This window comes from Elephantulus edwardii, unplaced genomic scaffold (assembly GCF_000299155.1).
Source record: "Elephantulus edwardii isolate Elephantulus edwardi_28Jun2011 unplaced genomic scaffold, EleEdw1.0 scaffold00007, whole genome shotgun sequence".
NCBI classification, from domain to species: domain Eukaryota; kingdom Metazoa; phylum Chordata; class Mammalia; order Macroscelidea; family Macroscelididae; genus Elephantulus; species Elephantulus edwardii.
Window position 1 is genome coordinate 9,039,924 of NW_006399757.1, and position 23,629 is coordinate 9,063,552.

Sequence of the window (23,629 nt, forward strand, 5' to 3'; positions counted from 1 at the left end):
AGAATTAAAAGGTTGGACTTATGTTGAAGAAGAGAAAATATGTTTAGTGTCTAGTGGATAAGCATTAAATAGGTAATTTTTTTAGATCATAAATTCTCCATCAGATATTTCATATTAATTGTTCACATTTTGTGTCAATGTTATTAACAGAGAGAACAACAACAACAAATTGACCAGTGTCAGGGTCTTGATATTTTTTATTATTTACTACATAAACATCTATAATTATCCAGCAAGACTTATTTATGGTGGGGTTATTGGACTTAATTAAAAATGATAGAAGTTTCACACTTTCAAACTAAGTAGATGATGAATATCAAAGGGTAACCATAAATTTCTGCCTGGAAAACATTTCATGACCTTTCAGTGTGAAGCATCGTGTCTACTGAAATAATGATCTGGCGAGTTTTGCAAGCATAGCAAAATTCCTGCTATGTGGCTCAGGTGAAGAGTCACTCATTACTAGTCATACAGCAAGTGTTTGCAGAGAATAACAGATTTACAGGAAACAGGGTGACCACAGATCTAATTTTAATGGTGCCTATGATATAATATGAGCTAATAGAGTTTGAAGTCTGAATATTATCCATATAAGGTTAGAGGTACTGTGTGATAACACAAAGATTTGAACTTTCTAAAAGAGTCAACTTAGTATTAGGTATTTTCTATAGATAGTTTTGTTGTTGTCATTTTGTAGACTTTTTGTAGCAAACAGATTAATCTTAAAAAAATCACCATCCCATTGTAGTCAACTCAGAACTGACTTGTAGCTGACCCTCCAGTAGGTTTTTGGAAGCTGTGTAAATAGCATGGGAGGAGATTGTCTACGTTTTCCTCATAGCAGCTGGTGGAATCCAACTGCCAGAGAGCCTATTCCTTTGGCTCAGTAGCGTAACTCCCTACAGAACAGGACATATTTTTGCATGGGTATTAGATACACAGATAAACATTTTATTAAAATTAGTATGGAGGTTTTTTCCATAGTGTAATGGTTATCACATTTCACCTAACATGTGCAAGGTCCTAGGTTCAAAAAACTTGGTGGAAACAATAAAATTTCTTCTTAAAAAGAATAGTACTGAACCCTGCTGCTAAAAAAGTTTATACAAAGGAAACCAGTAAGGATGGAAGCAATTCATTAAAACTTATAACTGCTACTGGTAATTTGGATGAATATATAAACATTTACTACAAATACAAATCATTACTTATCAGTACTAAATATGAATAAAAAGAATGACCACTGAACTTGATAACGTTAAAATAGCAAACAGCAGCCCTGGTGGAGGCAGCAGGGGGAGAAGCAAATGAGAATGATCTGGGCAAAAGACAGGGTAATGAAGGGTAAGGCCCACTGGTTATGGATTTTATAAAATATATGTATAAGAATGATTGTATGAAACACAGTGTGAATAAAAACTAGTGTGAAACTCAATGTATATAAAAATCTTAAGCCACCTATTAAAAAATGATACAAAATAGAATATATGAATGATTATATGAAATACAATGTAAATGAAAGACTGTATAAAACACAATGTTTAGGAATGAAACATAATGTATAAGAATTATTATATGAAAACCAATAAAAATATTTTTTAAAATAGCATATAGGAATTTTTCCTAAATAAGAACATACTTTAATGTGACAAAAATGAATATGTTTCTATGCTTTCTTTATTCCTAGGTTATTTTCCAGAATGACAAGATTAAGTATCATATTATATCATCCAGTTAACTGAAGTGAAATTAGCATTTGGATATAAGCTTGAGAGACAATTACCAAGAACCTTGTATTTCTTCTCAATAAAGTTTGCAAAAGTGAGGTATGAATATGTGACAAAACATGCTTTGCTTACCCAACAGGACAAAGTGATTTAGGAATACCATATTTTAATAATGAATGCAATCTGCATAAGAGAATGCTGCACCTCAGAGCTTATAACCAGAAACCTGAATGGTGGAAAATTTCCCATGAAGCAGTTACCCTGGTGTGCTGGTGCTTATTTTCCTTTTAAACTTTATATACCAATTAATAAGGAGTCAAAATATTATTATGAAAGAAAAAAATTAATACTGAAATATAGAGAATACTTGCAACATGACAGCTAGAATTTCAGAAATCATTTTTGGACTATTAAGCAGGTTTAAAATCTTGAAGAGGAAAACATATAAATTATTAAGAGAACGAAAACGAAAGTAAGCAAAATAACACAGTGAATTAATTTTTTTAAATATTTCTTCTGTTTGTGCAAGGCCCATCAACTTTCAAAATTAACGTTGGGAACAGAATTGAACTAGTCCATACCTTAAGATATAGCAAATCCCTTTGGGTTACTGGGCTTCTGGTAATTGGTTCACACAGAACATTATCTTAACCAGTTTAACAAAGAAAATGAAAACCAACTTCTGAAAAGACACAAAAGCCTGCTGGCATCCTGCCTGAAGCCGTTCCTCTTACCTTCTTCACCTGCATAGGCCAGAATGGACCGCGCTCGTATCTGTTTCCCTTCTGTGGTCTTCCCTGAGCAGGTGTGTGAGCAGGAGGACCAGGCTGACCACATACTGAGCACACAGTCCTTTGGGCATGGGGCATCACAGGCAACAGGGATGGGGAAGATGGCATCTCGGCAGAGCTGTCTGTCAACTCCTTCTCCTGGGAAAGACACAATCACCAACAGTCTATCAGTGTGAAAATATTGTGAAGTAGGCAATTAAAACCAGATGGGGATGCAAAGAAATTAGAAGCTATCTCTTTGGTATCAGTTAAAAAGGAAGCTAAAGTTTTCATTACAAAGAAAGTCAATGCGTAGAGCCAGATTCTAGAAGCACACAATCAGAAACAGAGATATGAATCAGGTATCCACATTCCACATGTAAATTCACATATTGAGTTAGGAGTAAATGTATACTATAGATACCTGCCCAGTAAGTGATTTTTGTACTTAGAATATTAGGAATGAAAAATGAACATAGGTTTAAAAATGGTCCCCTCCTGAAAATGAGCCATGACTTAGAAATAATGAATACGCTCCTTATAAGTGCCATTTTTTTTAACTTCACCAACTCACTGTTGTCTTTCATAAAGTCTTTCATGCCTCCTAGATAATGTATTTTTGGTAATATTTTTCTTTCATTAAAAAAAAATCAAGATTTTTAGTTTATTTCCAAGCAAAATAACTGATAGGATGGCATTGCCATGACTTAATGGGGGAGAGGGAGAGAACAAAGGGAAAATCAACAAAGGAAGAAAAAAATTACATTACTCCAGGATGTGAATTTTTTTATTGCTCTAAATATGAAGTTTCTTACTGCTCTAAATAAAGAATGATTTCTTATTGCTCTAAGTACGAATTGGTTTCTTACTGTTCTGAAGATAAAGAGTAGATTTCTTCAAAGTATGTAACACCTGAAATGGTGCGGCTCTTGTATATTCACAGTATCTAGCACAGATAAATTTTTTTAAAAAAACAAACCCCAAAACATTCCCCTAGTAGTTTATGAATGAATGAAAGATATGAGATTAAAGAAGATGCTATTGCCTTTTAAAAATGGCAATGGTAAGCAAGAGTTGAAAAATTAATGACAAAATGGGAGTATGAAGAAATGTCTAAATTCTGTAATTTAGTTGGCTATAAAGTAGGGTGCCCATATAACCCAATAAAACAATGTACACAAACAAGGGAAAATTAATATTGTGTCACTTTGTTATAGATTATAACCATAACACTTACTGTTCATTTTGCAATATTATGGTGGCTTGTGTGGTGCTGGAAGCTATGCCATTGGTATTTCAAAGATCTGAGGGTAAGCCAGGGTGAACAGGTTTCACTAGAGATTCCAAACTAAGGAAGACTACGAGAGAGGACCTGGGGATATATTCTGAAACGACTCACCAGAGAAAAATTGTGAATATCAATGGAATATTGACTAATAGTGCATCAGAAGATGAATACCCTTAGTTTGGAAAATACTCAAAATATGACAGAAAAGCTGCCTTATTAAAGCAGAGCTTATTTCATGGCATGGGAGGAAAACTTACATTTGCTAATACAATATGAGTCAAAATGAGAGGGGAAAAACTCCAGTTGCAAAAATCCGTTAATACTAACAATGTAGAATGTATTAATTATTAATATGAAAATTGGGAATAATAATAAATGAAATATAATGAATAAAGATTGATAAACTCGGTTTAAATAGACTGAAATGGATTAATATCCTATTTTGAAGTGACCAGTATTGACCATACCAAACTGATAAAAAACATATGGTCTACTATGCCAGGATTGACTAAAAGAAGGTAAATAATGTTGTATTATCATCAAAAAGCACATTTCAGGATCAATTCTGAGGAGTAACACTGTCATTGATAGGATAACAGCTATACAACAACTAGAAAGATGATTTAATATAGCTATTATACAAGTTTATGCACTAACCATAACTGGCAAGGATTAAGATGTTTTCCAGCTTCTGCAGTCTAGAATTGATCATACAAAAGTTGAAGATGCATTAATGATTACTGGTAATTGGAATTCCAAAAGTAGAGACAAACTGGAAGGATTAGCAATTGGCCACATCAAAGATCTCATGATAGGATTTTGCAAGGTCAACAACTTATTCATAACAAATACTTTTTAAAAAATAACATAAACATTAATTATACATATAGATCATGTCTGATGAGCTTCACAGGAATCTCTGGAAAGAGACAACACAGAAGTTTGAGATCCAGTCAAAAAAAGGCCAAAAACTGTTAGATGTCCATGTGCAAGTTCAAGTTGAGTCTGAATAAAATTCAAACAAATCCACAAAACTCAAAGTACAACATTGAACATATCCACCTGAATTTAGAAACCCTCTCAAGAACAGATTTGCTAAATTGAGCAATAATAGCCAAAGATTGAATGAGGGGATGACATCTAGATTACAATTTTAATCAAGCAAAAGCTGGTATCCAGTTTGGGAAGATGTGTGGAGCAGGGGATTATACAAGTGTGTTTTCTTGTTTTGGTTGAGGCTTGGGTGTGGACTGTTTGCTTGCAATTGGGTGTGAGTTGATTGGAGTTGGCCTTGTATTTAAAAAGGCATTTAATTGTTTTCGGTCAAACTGTTGTTCTAAGTGGTATAGAACTGGTGTGTCAATTTTCTGTTCAGAGGTAAATCATGGTTGCTGTGATTTAAACGCTGTGACACTGATGTGTCAAATGTGATAATGGTTAGCTGTGGTGGACAGTGTTTTGTGAAGCTTCCAGATTAAAACAGGCTTGGAAGCAGGAGTGGCATCCACTTCTAAATAGCTTGCCTCTGAAAACTCTACAAAGTTAGAGAAATGATGAAAGCAATACAACGGTGTTCAGGTCTTTTCTTCATAGGGTTTTTATGAGTTATATATGAATTGATGGCACTTAACAACAACAACAATCAAGCAAAAGATCATTAACATACAAAAGAGAAGAAAAACAAGGACTATAATGCATTTAAGAAGGGTCTCTGAAGCTTGTTCTTTAACAAAAGCAACAAAGGATATAGTGTACAGAAAAAAATCTGCTACAGAAGTCCTCTTGAAATATTAAAAACTAAAGCAAATGGAAGAAATGATGAAGCAATTAGAGCTGAAAAGAAATTTTCAAAGGCTGATACAAGAAGACAAGAGAAAGTATTATAATGACATATGTGAAAACCTGACATTGAAAAACCAGAAGTTGAACCACCTTAAGAGACAGAATATGGGAAAAAACACTTGGTAATACTATTTCAGAAGAGTCTTATAATAAAAGTGTACAGAATACTCCTGGGCCTCCACAAGACTGATAACCCAATTACAAAATGGACAAAAGGCATGGAAAGAATTTTCACAGAAGATATTCGAATGACAGACATATGAAGAAATGTTCCAAATCACTGGCAATAAGAGAGATGCAAATCAAAACCACAATGAGAAACCACCTCGTTCCAGTTAACAGTGGCAAAGTTTAATAGGGCAGCAAGTAATAAATGTTGGAGAGGATGTGGCGAGAAAAGATTTTATAAACTGTTGGTGGGATTGTAAAATGATACAACCATTCTGGAAGGCAGTTTGGCGCTTCCTCAAAAAGCTGAACATAGAAATTCCATATGACCCAGCTAGCTATTCCACTCCTTGGAATATACCCTGAGAATATGAAAACTGAGGCACAAATGGAGATTTGTATGCCAATGTTCATAGCAGCATGATTCATCATCATAAGAACATAGAAAAAACCCAAATGTCTAACTACAAACAAATGGATTGAGAAGTTATGGCACATTCACACAATGGAATACTCTGCAGCATGCAGGAGCAATGATTTTGTTAATTACTACCTAACTTGGGAGGAACTGGAGAACGACTGGAGAGCATTATGCTGAGTGAATGAACTCAGTCCCACTAGGATAAATATTGTATAAAACCATTATTGTAGACTGAGTATAAGGATCCAATAGGTTGGAAGGAGAGGGAAGAGGTTGTGCGGGGAGGGGGCGGATTAATCATCGGGTTGTACAATTTGATGGTTGGGGGGCTAAGGGAAATTTAAAGAATCTATTATTTAAAAAATTATAATCAAATTTTGTAAATAAACTAGTATAATTTTTTTTCCCTTTTTATAAAGAGATAGGACATGATCAAGAACAGACAGTAGTCATGGAATAAACCTAAGCTACAGTGAAGGTAATGGGAAACAGGCACCAGGAATTGATACCAGGAATAGTAGCTGAGATGTTTCAACATTGGAACACAGAAATGTAATTGTTTATATCAGCAAATTTGGAAAACATGCTCAACCAACTGAAGAGATTCTAAATTGTGCCCATTCTAAAGAAATTTATACAATAAAATGTGAGAATTATCAAACACTAATAATGCGTGGATCAAAATAAAATAAGTTGGTTATATCCATTCACTATACTTATTTATGTTGAACAAATTACTTAAGAAGTTGGAGTATATAAAGAAGAATATAGCATTAAGATTGGAAAAAAAGAATAACTTTAAATCTGTGATCTGCAAATGACACAGCCTTGCTGAAAGTCAAGAGACTCGAAGCACTGACAGAAGAAAGTCACTGTGCATATCACCAAGAATTTTTTAAAAATTCCCACAACTAGACTAATAAGAAGCATGCATCACCATAAGTGGAGAAAAATACTGAAGTTGTTAAGAATGTAAATCCTAGAATAATGGTAATGGAAGATGCAGTGAAGTAATCAAAGGGCATAGTTGAACTGGGCAAGTCAATTGCAAAAGACCTCTTTATATATTAAAGCCAAAGATGTCACTTTGAGAACTAAGATACATCTGATCTACGTATATTCTGTGACCACTTGAAATTTGGACAATGAATAAGGAATTCTAAAGAACTGATTTCCTTGAATTATGGATAGTGAATAATACTGAATATACCACAAATTGCTAGATGAATGACTTGCATGTTCTCTGAAGGTATGCTTCCAGAATGGTCTTTAGGAGTGAGAATGAATAAGAGAAACATTCTTCTCAGGTGCTTTGGGTGTTTTATCAGGGAGATTAATTTTTGGAAGAATTGGTGCCTTGTGGTATTTGAGAAGAACACTGAATGCCCATGGACTGCCCAAAACAACAGATACATCTTAGCCAGAGTGCTCCTTGGAGGTGAAAGAAATGAAGATCCTCAACCAGAAGAAATGACAGAGTGACTGCAGCAATGAGTTCAAATATGTCAGAGAGAATAAGGATGGCACATGATAGAATAGGGTTAAGATCTGTTGTTCATACAGTTGCTATGAACTGACTCGACATCACCTAACAATAACAATATAATTTCTGAAGAAGGTTGTCATATTTGGTAAATAGCCAAAAAAAGAAGACGACCTTTAATGAGATAGTTGAATTAGTACAATGACTGCAACAATAGACTCAAAACATACCAAGACCTGCGAAGATGAATGCATGACCTAGTAACTTTTCATTTGTTGTTCACTGGGTCACTACAAGACACACCAACTTGACCCTACTTAACAACAGCTACTGGATGAACATACCATTAATGCGTGCCCCAGGACACCAGGCATTCTAACGAGAAGAAATGAATGGTTATGCCCTTCCTCACAGCCAGTAGATGAAAAACGGAGAAAACACTGATACAAGTGTCAGGAAATTATTTTAATATGCAACCTTTTACTCAGTGGAAAAGCAGGACAGTAAGTTAGAAGTCAATTGGAAATGTTCTAACTTGTTAATAGTTATTAGTTTACAAGGCCTTAATAATTTGACAAAATCAGAGGTCAATTAGAATGTATTTAGAAGCTAGAGTTCTCCTTGGAGTCAAGGATTCCGAAGGTTCATCTCATATATTTTGGTTTGTTGCAAGGAGGGACTGGTCCTTGGAGAGGGACATCATGCTTGGGAAGGTGGAGGGACGGCGCAGGAGAGGAAGACCCTCAATGAGATGGATTGATTCTGTGAGTGGAGTGGTGGGAATGAGTGAGTTTGAGATAATAGATTTATGGGTGGATAGTTAAAGTACAAAACATCATTTTAGTAAAAACATTTAATATATCATTTACAAAATAATGATTACTTTTTCTTGCTAATTTTTAAATATTATACTCTTTATTCTTGCTCATTTGTTTCCAATGTTATGTGAAAAGCAAGGTAAACTCAAAACATAGTCTAAATAGTGTACAGATAACCAAGAGTTACACTTTTATATATTCTTTAGGGGCTTCTCAATCATCTCTATTTAGAATCTGTCCCTTAACTCTGCATCATTTAAGAGTTTTCTACATATGCACTATTAGAATATTAGAGTCTCTTGCATGACACAAGTGATTTTTTTTTAGTAACTCAGTGTTTAAATAAGGAATTTAAAACTTTCATTTTCTTGCTTTTGGATGATTCTTTTTTAAAAACTTGTGTCCTGTATTTATTTAGCTCTTTTTCATTAGACTTGCTGTGCTTAGCTGGCTCTTTCTTTTCCTGAAGGCACATTACTTCCACCCATGGAGCACACCTTAACCCACTGCAAAGCTATTAAGACTTATTTCAGATCCAAATTTCCCCTTGGTAGTTTCAGTCCTAAGTGCCCCATCTCTGCCTGGTATGCTGACTTCTCCGCTCTCAGCTCTCATGGTGATAAGTCTCTCTCATTTCCATTAGACTTTATGCTTAGCCACAATGTTTTTGTCTTGCTTTCTGAGCCTTTTACAAACTAAGCTCCTTCTTACTCCAGGGCTTTTGCATATTCTTCCCCTTTACATAAACCTCTCAGATCATCACACCTCAAACTGCTTCTGAACAATGAGGTCGCAATTCAATTGTCTCTTCTTTACAGAATCTATCACTGACTTATCTACTCACTCTCACAGTATTAAAAAAAATCACCACATTCAGGAACTATTTTTATTATATTTTTTATTTTATGTAAACATTATCTGACACTACCACTAGAATAAAAGCCCAACGAAGGCCTGATCCTTATCTATCTTTATACCTAGCCATTACTTAAAGAAAAATGAACAAAAGTTTACAGAAAAGTTGTATTTTCATTCATTCATTTTCTTCGCTACCCCTCCCAGTTCATGTCAAAAAAAATCATTTATTATTGCATAATTTACTCCCTCCCTCCATCCCTCCTCCAGTTCACTTTGTTAGGCGCATCTTATTCTAGACTGTTGTCATACAAATAATGCCTAATCATTTATTCCTTTTAAAAAGTCCTTTCCTTCATCTAATCCAATGCAGTGTTAACTATTTATCTCCTTTTTTCTTAATTTTTTTTGTCAACCCCCCATGTTATTCCTGTTTTAAAACAGTGGTTCTACATTATTTGTCTTTTTGTGACTGTGATATTTTACTTAGCATAATATCCTCCAGGGTTATCCATGTTGTGTAATATTCTATGAGTTGCTTGTTTTTCAGTGCTGAATAGTATAGCATACGCCAACATTTCAACAAAAAGGTAAACAACCCAATTGCAAAATGGGCATAAGATATGAATAGACACTTTGCCAAAGAAGACATTCAGATGGCAAACACATGAAGAAACGCTCAAAATCTCTAGCTCTCAGTGAGACGTAAATCAAAGCAAGTATGAGATAGCATCTCATCTCAGTAACTATAGCAAAATTCAAAAGAGCAGAAAATAACAAATGCTGGCAAGGTTGTGGGGAGATTGGAACCTTTATTCACTGCTGGTGGGAATGTAAAATGTTGCAACCACTATGGAAGGAAGTATGACACTTTCTCAAAAAGTTGCAAATAGAAATACTTTTTGACCCAGAGATTTCACTACTGTAAATATACCGTAAAGAAACCAGAGCTGCCACCCAAACAGATACACACTCATGTTTATTGCTGTTCTATTCACAATAGCAAAGAGATGGAAACAACAGAAGTGCCTTCAACAAATGAGTGGATAGAAAAATTATGGTATATTCACAGAATGAAATATTATCCATTAATTTATTTCCAGTACATAGAAAATATTCAAAAGAATAACTTCTATATATTGAAGAGCAACAATGTCAAGTCTAAGTACAAAGGTGTGCCTAATCCAAGCCATTGAGTTTTGGTGCTAGAGAAGAGTTTTGAACATGCCATGGACTGCCAAGAAAGCAAATAGGTCTGTCTTGGAGTGGATTAAACCAAGTCTCTCCTTGGAGGCTAGGATTTTGAAGCTCCACCTCAGGTACTTTGGGCACATGGCCAGGAGGGATCAGTCCTTGGAGAAGGACATCATGCTCGGAAGGGTGTACAGACAGTGCAGGATAGGAAGACCTCTTGATGAGATGGGTTGATACAATAACTGGAATGATAGAGGTTGATATGTCGGAATTAGTAAGACTGGCTCAGGACAGGGCAGGGTTCAGAGCTGCTGTACATAGGGTCGGTATACATAGCAGGCGACTCAATGGCACATAACAACAATAACATACTATGAGAGGTTTGGAAGCAGAAGAGGTCTTCTTCCTAAATAACACACCTCCAGAAACTCTATGAACATTGATAAATGCCAATAGTTGTAGAGGGACTTCAGGTCTTTTGTTCATAGGATCAATATGAGTAGGGCTCGACTCAAAGGCAATCAACAAAATAGTGAATTAAATTTAAACTCTTGTGCCAATAAATAGAATATGAGACTAAATTAATATGGATCTAAGTGCAGAATTTCTTAAATTGCCCTATCAGCAGATTCTCTAGGATCTTGCTAAATTATTACCAATGGTCAGGCAGCATAAGCATCATCTGGGATTCACAGTATTTCATAACCTATTCATTGTATCAGAATCTTCATTTTAAAAAGATTCCTGGGTGATTTGTATGTTCATAAAATCTAAAAAGAAATTCTGATTTTTCTACCTTCATTAGCTTGTGGCTTAACTAGGGATCTGTGGCAGGTGTCTAAACAGTTATCTGTATCACACGTACGACAAGCCACTTCTCTTAGGGGCTTCCTTTTAAGTAGAGCATGACTCACAATGACCCTATGAACAAAAGACCTGAAGTCTTTCTACAACTATCATTATTTCTCAAAGTTCACAGAGTTTCCAGAGGCTTGTGGTTTAGGAATTGGATGGCACTTCTGCTTCCAAAGATCTATATATCTATAAATCTATATATATCTCATCTCATCTAACTCACATAACAATATTTGACATAAGTATAAATGTCTATTTTTCATTTATCATGAACATTAAGACTAAGAACTTTTTTATCTGCCTCAAATTTTAACTTGTGTCAGCCAAATGCTCAACCCACCTTTTAACTGGATAGTGACAGACAGAACTGAAAATGCCAAGATAGTTAATAAGGAATTAGCTTTTTTTCTACAAAGAGGTCAGGAATTAGGAACTGTTATGTAGTACCATCCACACAGTGCCTTAGATACAGCGTGCATTTTTTATATGTTCAGAGTCAGATATTTTGTTTCATATCCATTTTAAAACAGCAATGGATCTGTGAATACACAAGATTGTTCAGATTTTTGACATTGCTTTTAATGAATGCTTTCATTAACTCTGCTAATTAATCATAAACCTTTAGGAACTGTATGCTTGTTAAACAAAAATCCTCAGATTCTAAGAACAAGTCATCTGGGAAATTATAGGGGGAAAAAGGCTGAACCAATGGCTATCAGGGAGCACGGGTGGCAACGGTGGTATGAAATTGCCCTGCAAATTCAAAGACTGTTGTTCCAGCTTCTTCATGGGAGTAACACTGTCAATCTCCCTTGCGAATAACTGCCTTCGACCATCTGCTGCCAGGGTCAGCTATGTGTCGATCTCAGCTTTACCATTCTCAACGACAACAACATGGCTACCACTGCTAATTCCATAACTCGTATTCCCTAGCCAACTTCTAACACTGCTACTCTCATTTTATTTTCTTATATAAAGAATGATCCTGGAAATAAGGTTTCCATTAATAAGAGTAACAGAAGGTAATTTCACTTCTCTTATTCACCTTAATATTTATTTGATTCATAAATGGCATTACTTTGCTTCAGCCAAGTCAATCATTGCCATAGAATTGGAACAGACTCAGAGGGGGCCCTTCACTGGGTTTCTGAGGCTGTAAATTGGATGAGAGGGAACTCCCCGTATTTCTCCCTCAGAGTAATGGTGGATTCAAAACACAGAGAGGCATGGCCTCTGAGTTAGCAGCACAATTCCTTAAGGACTACACCACCATGGGCCCCTTTATTTTGTTTTGGTGGCCTAGTGGCAAGAAGCTGCGCTGCAATCCCAAAAGTACGGTTTGAGGCCACCAGCTGCTCTGCAGGAGGATGGGCAATCTTCTCCCATGCAATTAACTGCTTCTGAAAACCCACTGGAGGGTCTGCTATGGGTTGGTTCTGACTCAACAGTAAAAATAAGAACAACAAGCAGCACTGTTTTGCATGATATTATTCCAAAAATTCACAAGCTAGCACATGTCAATATTTCTACTTTTTCTTTCAGAGAAATATATTGGAACTCAGGTGTTACAGAGTCTATTTTATTTGACAGAAAAGAAATAATCTTTATGGGAGCAGATCAGTAGGCCTAGTCTTTGGAGCGACTGGTGGGTTTGAATCATAGACTTTTTCTGTTAGCAACTGAGTACTTAATAAATACAATATCAAACTCCTCTTTTTTATTAAAAAAAATAAAAGGAATTGTTGGGCTTTTGTTTTGTTTGGTGTTAGAGTGTATGGGAAGTTGTGCTGCTAAATCAAGGGCCATGTCTCTTTGATACTTTGAATCCACCAGTAGAAATGAGAGAGAAATAGGCTATCTCTTCTGCAATTTACAGCCTTGGAATCCCAGTGAACTCCAGTTCAATGAGCTAAGTTGACAACTGATGCAGGCGTGGTCAGTGTAACTTGTTTTTCCTTGTTTCATTTTTTTTTTTTACAATTTCTTATACAAGTCTGATTATTATGTCATAAACATTTTAGGTTCTTTTATGCTTACTTTTTTGTGTTACACACACACACACATACACACACAGGGTTGGTGGTTGTTTTTTGGTTTTTTTATTATTCATCTACATCACATAGTCTCAATGGACTGTCTTGCATTTATACAGCTTGATTTTTCCTTCAAGAAGCTCCAGGCCTTTTAATACAACTGCAAAAGGATATATTTTGCATGGAAAAAAAATATAACAATACTAAATGAATGAGCCATTGTCTACATTTTACAGCTTATATCTTACTTTCAAAGCTTAACTGAAGCATATCTAACTGATTCACACTTGTTTGTAATATCTTAGCAATCAGTTGATAAATAAAAATACTTGGTTTCATTTATTTTTACGAGCTCAAAATAAGACCTTTATGTTTAAATTGGTGTTTCCCCATTTACTTGCTTTTCTACTCTAAATGTGAATATAGGACTATATATTCTTAATAATTCTTTTTAAAAAAATAAAAATTTTTTTGTCTTCAAATGCACACCAGATGTTTCCTTCATTTAGTCTATTTTCATGACTATCACCTAATTCTCTTTCCAAATGTCTCCTTTATTCTACTCTATTTCTTAGTTTCAGTTTAAGAGAATTAAATATCTATTTGAGGTAAAAAAATTACACCAGCAATTAATGAATATTGCCATAGAAATAAGTAAATCTAAAAATTGAGATAATAATGTATACTTTTTGGTTGTTGGTAAATGTATATAGTAAAAGCTTCTTATGTTCCTTGTGTTAGAACATAAACGAAATTAAAAATTTACTACCATTAAATCGATATTTTTTACTACTAGTGAACTTTCATTAGATTTTTATGACTGTGTTTATGGGAGAAGACTCTTTCTTGCCTGGAGAGGCTGATGGAGTTGGACCACTGAGCTTTTGTTTAGTAGCTCAGCACAGTACGCACTATGCTACCTGGGTTCCTCATTTTAAAAAAAAAGCCATAATCCTGTTCAAGGTTTTTATAATGAAAACATTAAGAACGCAAAAGTTAGTAAACCCAGAAATAATTTAGTGCAATGGATTACTTGATATGATTTTTCTAGCAATTGTTACTGTCACTATATGGCTTGGTAGATCTTTGCAAATGTAAGATGTTTGTAGACCACTAAGGAGATTGGGGGAGCTCTAATGGCTTATTGGTAAGAAACTATGCTGCAATCCCAAAGCACACAGTTCAAATCCACCAGCTGCTACATGGGAGAAGGATGGGCAGTCTCTTCCCCAGGAACTAACTGATTCTGAAAACCTGCTGGGGGGTCAGCTATGAGTCAGTTCTAAAAATAACACAACAACAATAAAAAGAGGCTGGATAGTTTGCTAGTAATGTAAATTAAGGTGAATGGCACCTTTCAAGTAAGATTATGCAAATACCATGTGTAGAATGCTAATATGAGAATTGTTCAGTTTGGCTATCCCTCCAGGCTTGAATTGAGTTAGGCTAGAGGTGGAAAATTCTGACCCCAGTACCTTCAAGAAATAAGAAGTGGAGAATGCTGTGTGTTCTTAGAACAGATCTCTGTTCAAATCAGAAATGGAGAATTTTAACACCAGAGAGAGACAGGCACTGAGCAGCAGTGGAGAGGAGGTATATATGGTGTCAGCAGAGAACCAGAGACCAGACAAGCACAGTGGGCTACTGACAAACACATTTGGGACTTTGGTTCAATGGCAGAATGGTAGTGTTCCTAATATTTAGCTGGTGGAGCAAAAGGATCTTTGCAACATTTTTTCAAGCAGGACAGAAAAGAGTCAATCCTAACAAAAGAGCTCTGTTCTTGCTGTCTTAAAGCTAGATTTGAGCTTACTAATTTCTTAATAAATTCCACAATTGTGAGTACTCTATGCGTTCTTTGCGTCCACTGAAAGAACTTATCAAACTCAGCAGAGAAGTAATGACTTGTCGTGGGAGGAACTGCTGATTTTAGAACTGGTAGGTGTGGAGCATTGGGGATTTGTCCAAACTCATGGGTATCAATTTTGTAGTGCTGTTGCTATTTCTGGGGATTCTTCACCCTTGTGAAATTAAAAGAGGTAAAGTTTACCTCCCTTATGACTACCACACTGTTCTTACAAAAATTAATTATCTCTTAACATAAAACATAATCTTAATTCCCTACGTGTTTTTGGTATCATTTTGATTTCATTTTATTCTCCAGCAAGTGCAGAAGTTGTAGTAACAGTATTAGCAATGTGCTTCTACAAGGCCTCGTAAACTGAAATCTACCAATTTAATAGAATTAAAAGACTCTGAATATCAAGCTAAAATGCTGAGAAGCCAGTGTTAAGGGAAGAAATCAGGCAATTAAGAAGCTGAAAGAGAAGAATTCAAAGGGCGGCTCAAGAAGAAAAGCAAAGTACTACAGTGAAATGTAGCTAAAAGCTGGAGTCAGAAAATCAAAAGGGGACACACTGTCTCAGATTTCTTTAGCTGAATAAACTTCAGAACAAATTCAAGACAGAGTTGCAATATGTAAGTATGTTAGGAGCAGCATACTGAATGATCTAGGAAGCAGCGAAAGAAGATTGAAGGAGTACATAGATTCACTGTACCAAAAAGAGCTCTGATACAGAAGAATTTAATTGAAACAGCACATGATCAAGAAGAGAAATGACATGGTCATGAAGGAGAAAGTTCAAGTTGCTCTAAAGGTATTGGCAAAAATCAAGGCCCCAGGATTTGATGGAATAGCATTGACATATTTCAGTAAACAGATGCTGCCCTGGATTTGCTCACCAGATTATGCCAAGAAATCTGGAGGGCAACTACCTGGCCAGCTGACTGGAAGAGATCCATATTCTCATTCCCAAAAGAGGTGACCCAACAGAAGCTATAAATTATCAAATAAAATATCACTAATATCACAGGCAAGCAAAATCCTGTTAAAGAATTTTTTTTCAAAGATTGGAACAGTACACAGACAGAGAACTACCACAAATACTGGGTTTGGAAGAGGCTGTAATATTAGGGACATCATAGCCAACGCCAGATGGATCTTTGCTGAAAGCAGAGAGTACCAGAGGAATGTCTATCTGTGTTTCATTGACTGAGCAAAGGCATTTGACTGTGTGGACCATAGCAAACCATGGATAAGTCTGAGAAGAATGGGAATCCCAGAACACTTGATTGTGCTCATGCAAAACATATACTGGACCAGGAAGCAGTCATCAGAACAGAGCATGGAAACACAATATAGTTCAAAATCAGGAAAAGAGTGTGCTAGGAAATGTGTCCTGTCTTCATACCTTTTTAATTAAATGTGAAAGGGGTTATTCGAGAGGCTAGACTTTCTGAGGTACATTGTAGCATCACAATTGGAAGAAGACTAATTAACAACCTGTATTATGCAGCCGACACAACCTTGTTTGTTGAAATGAGGGGGACCCAAAGCATTTGTGGCCAAAGGTCAAGAACTGCAATCTTCACAAAGGATTGAAGCTCAACAACAAGAATACAAAGATTCTCACCATTGGGTCAATTGACAGCACCATGACAGATGGAGAAGAGACTGAGACAGTTTACAGCCTCAGCTTTCTCAGTTCCACAATCAACACTCTTGGCACCAGCAGTCAGGAAATCAAAGTCGGCTATCAGGGACCTCTCTAGAGTGCTAAAGAGAAATTATTTCAGTCTAGAGTATAAGGTGTGCCTGATGCAGGCCATGGTCTTCACAATTACTTGTTATGCATCAGGCAGCTGGACAATGACTAAAGATGACAAAAAACTGATGCTTTTGAGTTATGATGCAGCAGAAGAGTACTGAACATACCATGGATTGTCAAGGGACAAAACAAGTCTGTCCTAGAGAGGGTGAAATCACATTGCTCCTTGGAAGCAAGGATCATGAATCTTCCTCTGATATACTTTGGCCCTGTGGCCAGAAGGGAACAATTCCCGGAGAAGGGGAACATGCTTGGAATGCCGGAGCGACAGCACAAGAGAGAAGACCTGGGAGGAGATGGATTGACACAGTGACCGGGGCATTGCAGTAGGTGTGCTGGAGAAAATGAGTTGGCTCAGAATAGGGCGGGGTTCAGAGCTATTGCTCACAGGGTAGCTATGAGTCTCAAGTGACTCAATGGCATATAAAAACAACATCAAGAAGCAGCTGAAAGAAAGGAGAAATTTAAGTAGAGAAAGATAAAAAAGCATATTCTTTATTATATTTCTAAATATTGTAATTTTGACATTAAATTTCTCTTGGTAGGTTTATATAAATTCTACAGCAGCTGTGAGAATTACTATTGATGGTATCTTTTGCACTCTTAAGAAATTATCTCAAAAAAACTCATTCATGCTTTTAAAAAAAATACAACACAACATTTGCCAATTCAAATTTTTCACATATGTAATTAATGACACCAATTACCTTGCCGATATCAATTGCCTCATCTCTATCACATTAATCAGAAAAATCAATGTTTTTAAAACAACAACCACCTTCTCCATACTTGCTGGCCACAACCAGTATTAAATTTTCAATTATATATATTTGTGTAGGGTAGATATGTAGATCATTGGATACATGACTAACTTAGTATGTTTCTGAGGTTCATCTATGTTAAATACTTTGAAGTCTGAGTCATTCAATGTATAAAGAGACATATTCATGTCTCTTAAATCCATGCTGCCTCTGGTTCATTCCATTTCTTTAGGTTCCCTGCTACATCCATCACATTTTTTCCTCTAGTTTATCATCTACCTTGGCCTCAGCGGTGTGTTTCTAAAATGTAAATTTGATCATCACAATCTTCCCAAGACCTATTGACCGAAGGCCAAATTTCTTACCAGATCATAGAAAAATTATTATTTTCTTCCATTGCCTCTTGTTTTCTGTATATTTTAGCTATACAGAGTACTTGTTTTTCTATCAAGAGACTTTCTTACTTTTTAAAAATGCATTTGATTTATTGTGTTGTCAAAGAACACAGAAAGTACCACGATCTTCAGAAGAACTCCGCCCCAGCTTCAAAGCAAGGGTTTCTACCTCTGCACTCAAAGCAGAGAAGGTTTCCTAGAGAAGGCAGGCATTAGGAGTGACTGGGGTGGAGAATCAGTGACGGGGGTGGAGAGTCTTGGCATGCTTACCCTCCCAGGCACATCAGCTGGACTGACACTGGCTCTAGCTGCCTGAGAAGATGCTCCATTGCCTTCCCCCACAGCTCCCTGAGCACCTGCCTTCTCCCCAGCACACAGGGCACCATCTTCTGCTCCCTATCCCCCTTCTCGAGTTCTAAGTGGCCTCAAGAATAATAACTACTTAGTTCACTGTTTTCCAGTGTGGCATAGTATTTCCTTGTATGAACACACCATAGTTTTTCTATCCATTCATTTGTTGACAGGCACTTCCATCTTTTTACTACTGTAAATAACACAGCAATAAACATGGGTGTGCACACATCTGTTTCGATGGAGATTCTGGTTTCTTTAGGGTGTATTCCCAGTAGTGGCATTGTTGGGTCAAATGGTATTTCTATATCCAACCTTGTGACTTTCTATCTAATCCCTCTGTCACTGTTTTTCCTATCTGCTGTCCTCCTCTCCCCCAACTTCTTATTTATTCTTCTCTCATCCTTCTTTAATTTCCTAAAATTACCCTGATGGATTTTTTACTTTACTATCTCTACTTTCAGATCATCACAGGTGCCACTTTTATTACTTTTTTATCCAAACACATATTTGCATATCTCATAGCATCTCTGAGGAATGGGTTGGCCTGCTAACTAAAAAGCCAGTGGTTCAAATACACTAGCCACTAACCAGGTGAAAGACAGCCGGTCTCCTTCCATAATAATTCACGGCTGTGGCAACCTGATGAAGGATTTTCTGCGGTCAACATTGACTTGAGGGCAGTGGATTCTTGGTTTAGTCTGTGATGAAAGTATTAGTGCATCTGGATGTTCAGCAAAATGTTGGTGGTTTTTATCAGGGACATTGTAGTCTCCATTTGACCTCTTTGACAAGTCTTGCTAGCACAGTGGTTAATGTTTGTTTTGGGTTTCTAACTAAAAAAGTTCATGGTTGAAACCCACCTGACACTCCATAGGCAAAAGGTGTGGTAGTCTGCTTATGGATTTGAGGTCTTGGGAACCCTATGTGATATCTCTGCTCTCTACTTTAGGCTTGTTACGAGTCATAATTAACTAGACTGCAGTGAGCTTAGTTTTGTTTATGGGTTACCTTTCTCAGCTTGTGAATATATTGGATCAAGTTTAATGCCTCTATTAGATTTGACCTGCTTGGTACAATGACAGTCACTAAAGGGTGCTCTCCAAATTATTGAGGAACAATGATATCTGTTTGAGAACTAAATTATTGAGGAGCAATGATATCTGCTTTAGGACTAAGGTGCATCTGCTTCAGACTATGGTCTTTTAAAATCACTTGCTATGCTTCTGAGACCTGGCTAATGAAAAAGGATGACAGAAGCAGAATTGATGTCTTTAAGTTAGGGTGCTGAAAAATAGTACTGAATATCCTATGGATTGCCAAAATAAAACCACAGACAGGTTTTGGAGAAAGTGCAGCCAGCAGGCTCCTTAGAGACAAAAAATAAAGCTTCATAATTTAAAAGTATGATCAAAATGATAAAGCATACATATTTTAGGCATGTTGCTAGGAGAAGCTATTCCTTGGGGAGGGACATTGAAAGAGAGGAGGACCCTCAGGCAGATGGACTGACACAGTACCTCTGCAACAATGAGCTCAAGTATTTCAGAGATGTGAGGATGGCACAGGATAGCACAGGGTTCTGATTTGTTGTTCATACAGTTGCTATGGGTCATACTCAGTTTGATGGTACCTAACAACAACAACAATAAATTTGTGTTGACTGAGTCAACAAATGAACCCTGAAAACTAGGATATATCAGAGATTTTTTTGTAAAACTTTTGGGACTTAAACATATTCAATTTTTGTATTTTGAGTCAGAACCAACTCTAGGAGACTTAACAAAAATAATGACCTTTATAGCCATACATAGATTATGAATATTATCTTTAGTCTTTTTTTTTTCTTGTGATTTTCAAATAGCTTTAAGTGATCTCAACCCCACGTATTGCCTTTGAACCATATCCTTCATGTGAAGTTTCAGAGGCTGTAAATCCTATGAGAGGAGAGACTGCTAGGGGCCTAGTTTTTTTTTCCAAATTATGATGTAATTACTTATAGATTTTTTCTTCATTTTCCATCATTTCATTCAAACTTCTTAATATTCTTAATGAGTATGTCTTTTGTCTCCAACTAGTTTTCCTTTTAGTCTTTCTTTGTTTCCTTATCTGTGTTTTCATTGCATTATATCCCAAGAAAAATGAATCCATTGACCTTGAAATAAAAGCTGTCTCCTTTCCTTCTGCTGCCTCTACTATCCAATGGCAGTCCCAAATGTAGTTAGTAGTATAAATTTTTATTTCGTGTTTGAAATGAACCCATTCTACTAAAGGTTAGCAAATAACATGATTAGTTGGAAATAAATGATGAAAAGTTAGATCCAAGCCCAACTAAACTTCAGATTTTTTAGTTTCACTGAATGTAAGCTATCCAATAATATGAATTGGTTACACAATAAGCAAGATACTGTTGTTGTTATATGCTTTAGAGTTACTTGTGTGTCGAAGTGAACCTATGTACAATATTCCTAAACTCTGCTCTATCCTGTGACAAACTTATTGTCTCTGACACACCTATCTCCATCACCTCAGTGACTGAATCAGTCCATCTCATTGAGAATCTTCCTCTCCTGTGCTGTCCCTCCACCCTTCCAAGCATGATGTCGCTCTCCAAGGACCAGTCCCTCTTTGTAACATGTCCAAGTATGTACAATGAAGCCTCAGAATCCTTCCCTCCATGGAGCAGCCCAGCTTCATCCTTTCCAGGATGAACCTATTTGTTCTTTTAGCAGTCCATTGTATATTCAACACTCTTCTCCAGCACCACAACTAAAAGGCATTATCAATTCTCTATCATCCCTAGTTATTGTCCAGCTCTATGATACATAGCAAGCAAATGCAAAGACTATGGCCTGAATCAGGTGCACTTTAGTCTTCAGACTGATGTCAGTGCTCTCCAGTATTCAGAAGAGGTCCTGTCAGCTGGCTTTCCCTGTGCAATTAATCTCTTGATTTCCTAGCTGCTGGTATCAAGAGTGTTGATTGTGGAGCCAAGTAAACGGGAGCTGTTAACAGTCTCAGTTTCTTCACTGTCTGTCACTACACAGCCAGTCAGTCCAGTGATGAGAATCTTAGCTTGATGTTGGGCTTCAATCCATATTCAAAGCTGCATGCAGTCCGTGATCTTCTGCAGCAAGTGCTTCAGGTCCTTCTCAGTTTCAGCAAACAGGGTTGTGTCACCTGCATAGCACAGTTGTTGATGAATCTTCCTCCAATACTGATACCACATTCCTCCTCATACAGCCCAGCCTCCTGGATGATCTGTTTTGCATATAGATTGAAAAGGTATGGAAACAGAATATATCCTTGGCATATACCTTCCCGATTTTGAACTGTGGAGTGTCTCCTTGCTCTGTTCTGATGACTTCCTCCTGGTCCAAGAATAGGTTTCTCATAAGTACAATCAAGTGTTCTAGGATTCCCTTTCTTCTCAGAGTCAGCCACAGTTTATTGTGATCCACAATGCCTTTGCACTGTCAGTGAATCACAGACAGACAGTCCTTTGGTTCTCTCTGCTTTCAGTCAAGTTCTACCTGACATTAGCTATAATATCCTTAGTATCAAAGCCTCTCCTAAGCTCAGTTTTTACTTTTGACAATTCTCTGTTGATGTGCTACTCCAGTCATTTTTTGATAACGTTCAGCAGACTCTTGCTTGTATGTGACATTAATGATATTGTTTGATAATTTCCATACTCTGTTGGGTCACATTTCTTGGGAGGGAACAAATATTGATCTCTTCTAGTCAGATGGCCAGCTAGCTGTCCTCCAGATTTCTTGGCACAACTTAGTGAGCACATCCAGGGCAGCATCTGTTTGTTGAACTATGTCAATTAGTATGCCATCAATTCCTGGAGCCCTGTATTAGACAAGCATATGTTTTACTTGCATCATAATTTCTCTTCTAAAAACTTGGGTGAAAGGATTTTGCTTTTTTTTTTTTAAGATAGGCAGAAAAAAGGATGTTGTTTATTTTTACCCAGTTAAACATAGGACTGTTGTTTCTTTCCATGTTTAACATCAAATTCCATGGCACTTTTTTTTTGTGAACATATTATGCTTAATACTATGCATGTACTTGGCATATTCACGTTAAAAAGTTGTGAAATATATTTTCTAGCTTTGTTGTTGTTGTTACTGTGTACCACTGAGTCAGAACTGACCCACAGCGGACACTCTGGTGGGTTTTCAGATACAGTTAATCGCACGGGAGGAGAATGCCCATCCCTTTCCTGTAGAGCAGCTAGGGATTTGAACCACTTGCCACCGGAGTTGCAGTGCAGGTCCTTGCCACTTGAAATATTTTATACCCTTTCTTGATCTTTTTATCTGCCTGAAAGTCTGGTACTAAACTCCTTGATTTTCAATGACTTAAATGTGAAGTATTTTTTTTCTAGGAATTATTCTAAAAACTTTACAAAGTTTATATAATAAATGTTTTTGTCTTAGAAATGAAAATGCAGTTGTATTCCTTTTTTCCTCTTCAGATTTACTTATTTAATATATTCAATTTTTAATAGTTCTTGTTATTTCCTTCATTTAAATGGCTTTTAGCAATTATATTCATTCTATTCCCATCCCAACATTAATTTTTTAGAAGTTATAGGTCAAACTATTTATTCAAATTCCAGCACTATTTACCAACTGTGTGCCCTTGAGATAATGAATTAGTCATTCCAAGATACTTAATGATATCAATATGTGTATTATTTTTTCTTTTTAAATAAGTGCCTAGAGCTGTGTCTGACAAGCAGTTGAAATATATTATCTACCACAAGGGTATCATGTCTTCCTTTATCCCGTGCCTGTGGAAGAGATGACCATTACTCTCATACTGTGAGATGACAGACTCTATATTCTAGGAATCATAGTATTACCCTGTACTAAAATATTTCATCATCCTCCCCCCAAATCGACTATAAGTAGGCTTAGAAGAAGGTGGAGGTAAAATGATATTACACTAAGTAGATAACATAATCGTTCAGTAAATATATATATATA

The 23,629-nt window shown here is 36.4% G+C and overlaps 1 protein-coding gene across 1 annotated transcript in view; it reads right to left on the reverse strand.

Moving 5' to 3' along the window:
• The window catches only part of THSD7A (thrombospondin, type I, domain containing 7A), a 620,355-nt gene that overhangs the window by 128,493 nt on the left and 468,233 nt on the right, over positions 1 to 23,629 (reverse strand). The window contains exon 7 of the mRNA XM_006880244.1: positions 2,462 to 2,656. Within this exon, the coding sequence (XP_006880306.1) occupies positions 2,462 to 2,656 (195 nt within the window). The remainder of the gene's footprint in view (positions 1 to 2,461; positions 2,657 to 23,629) is intronic.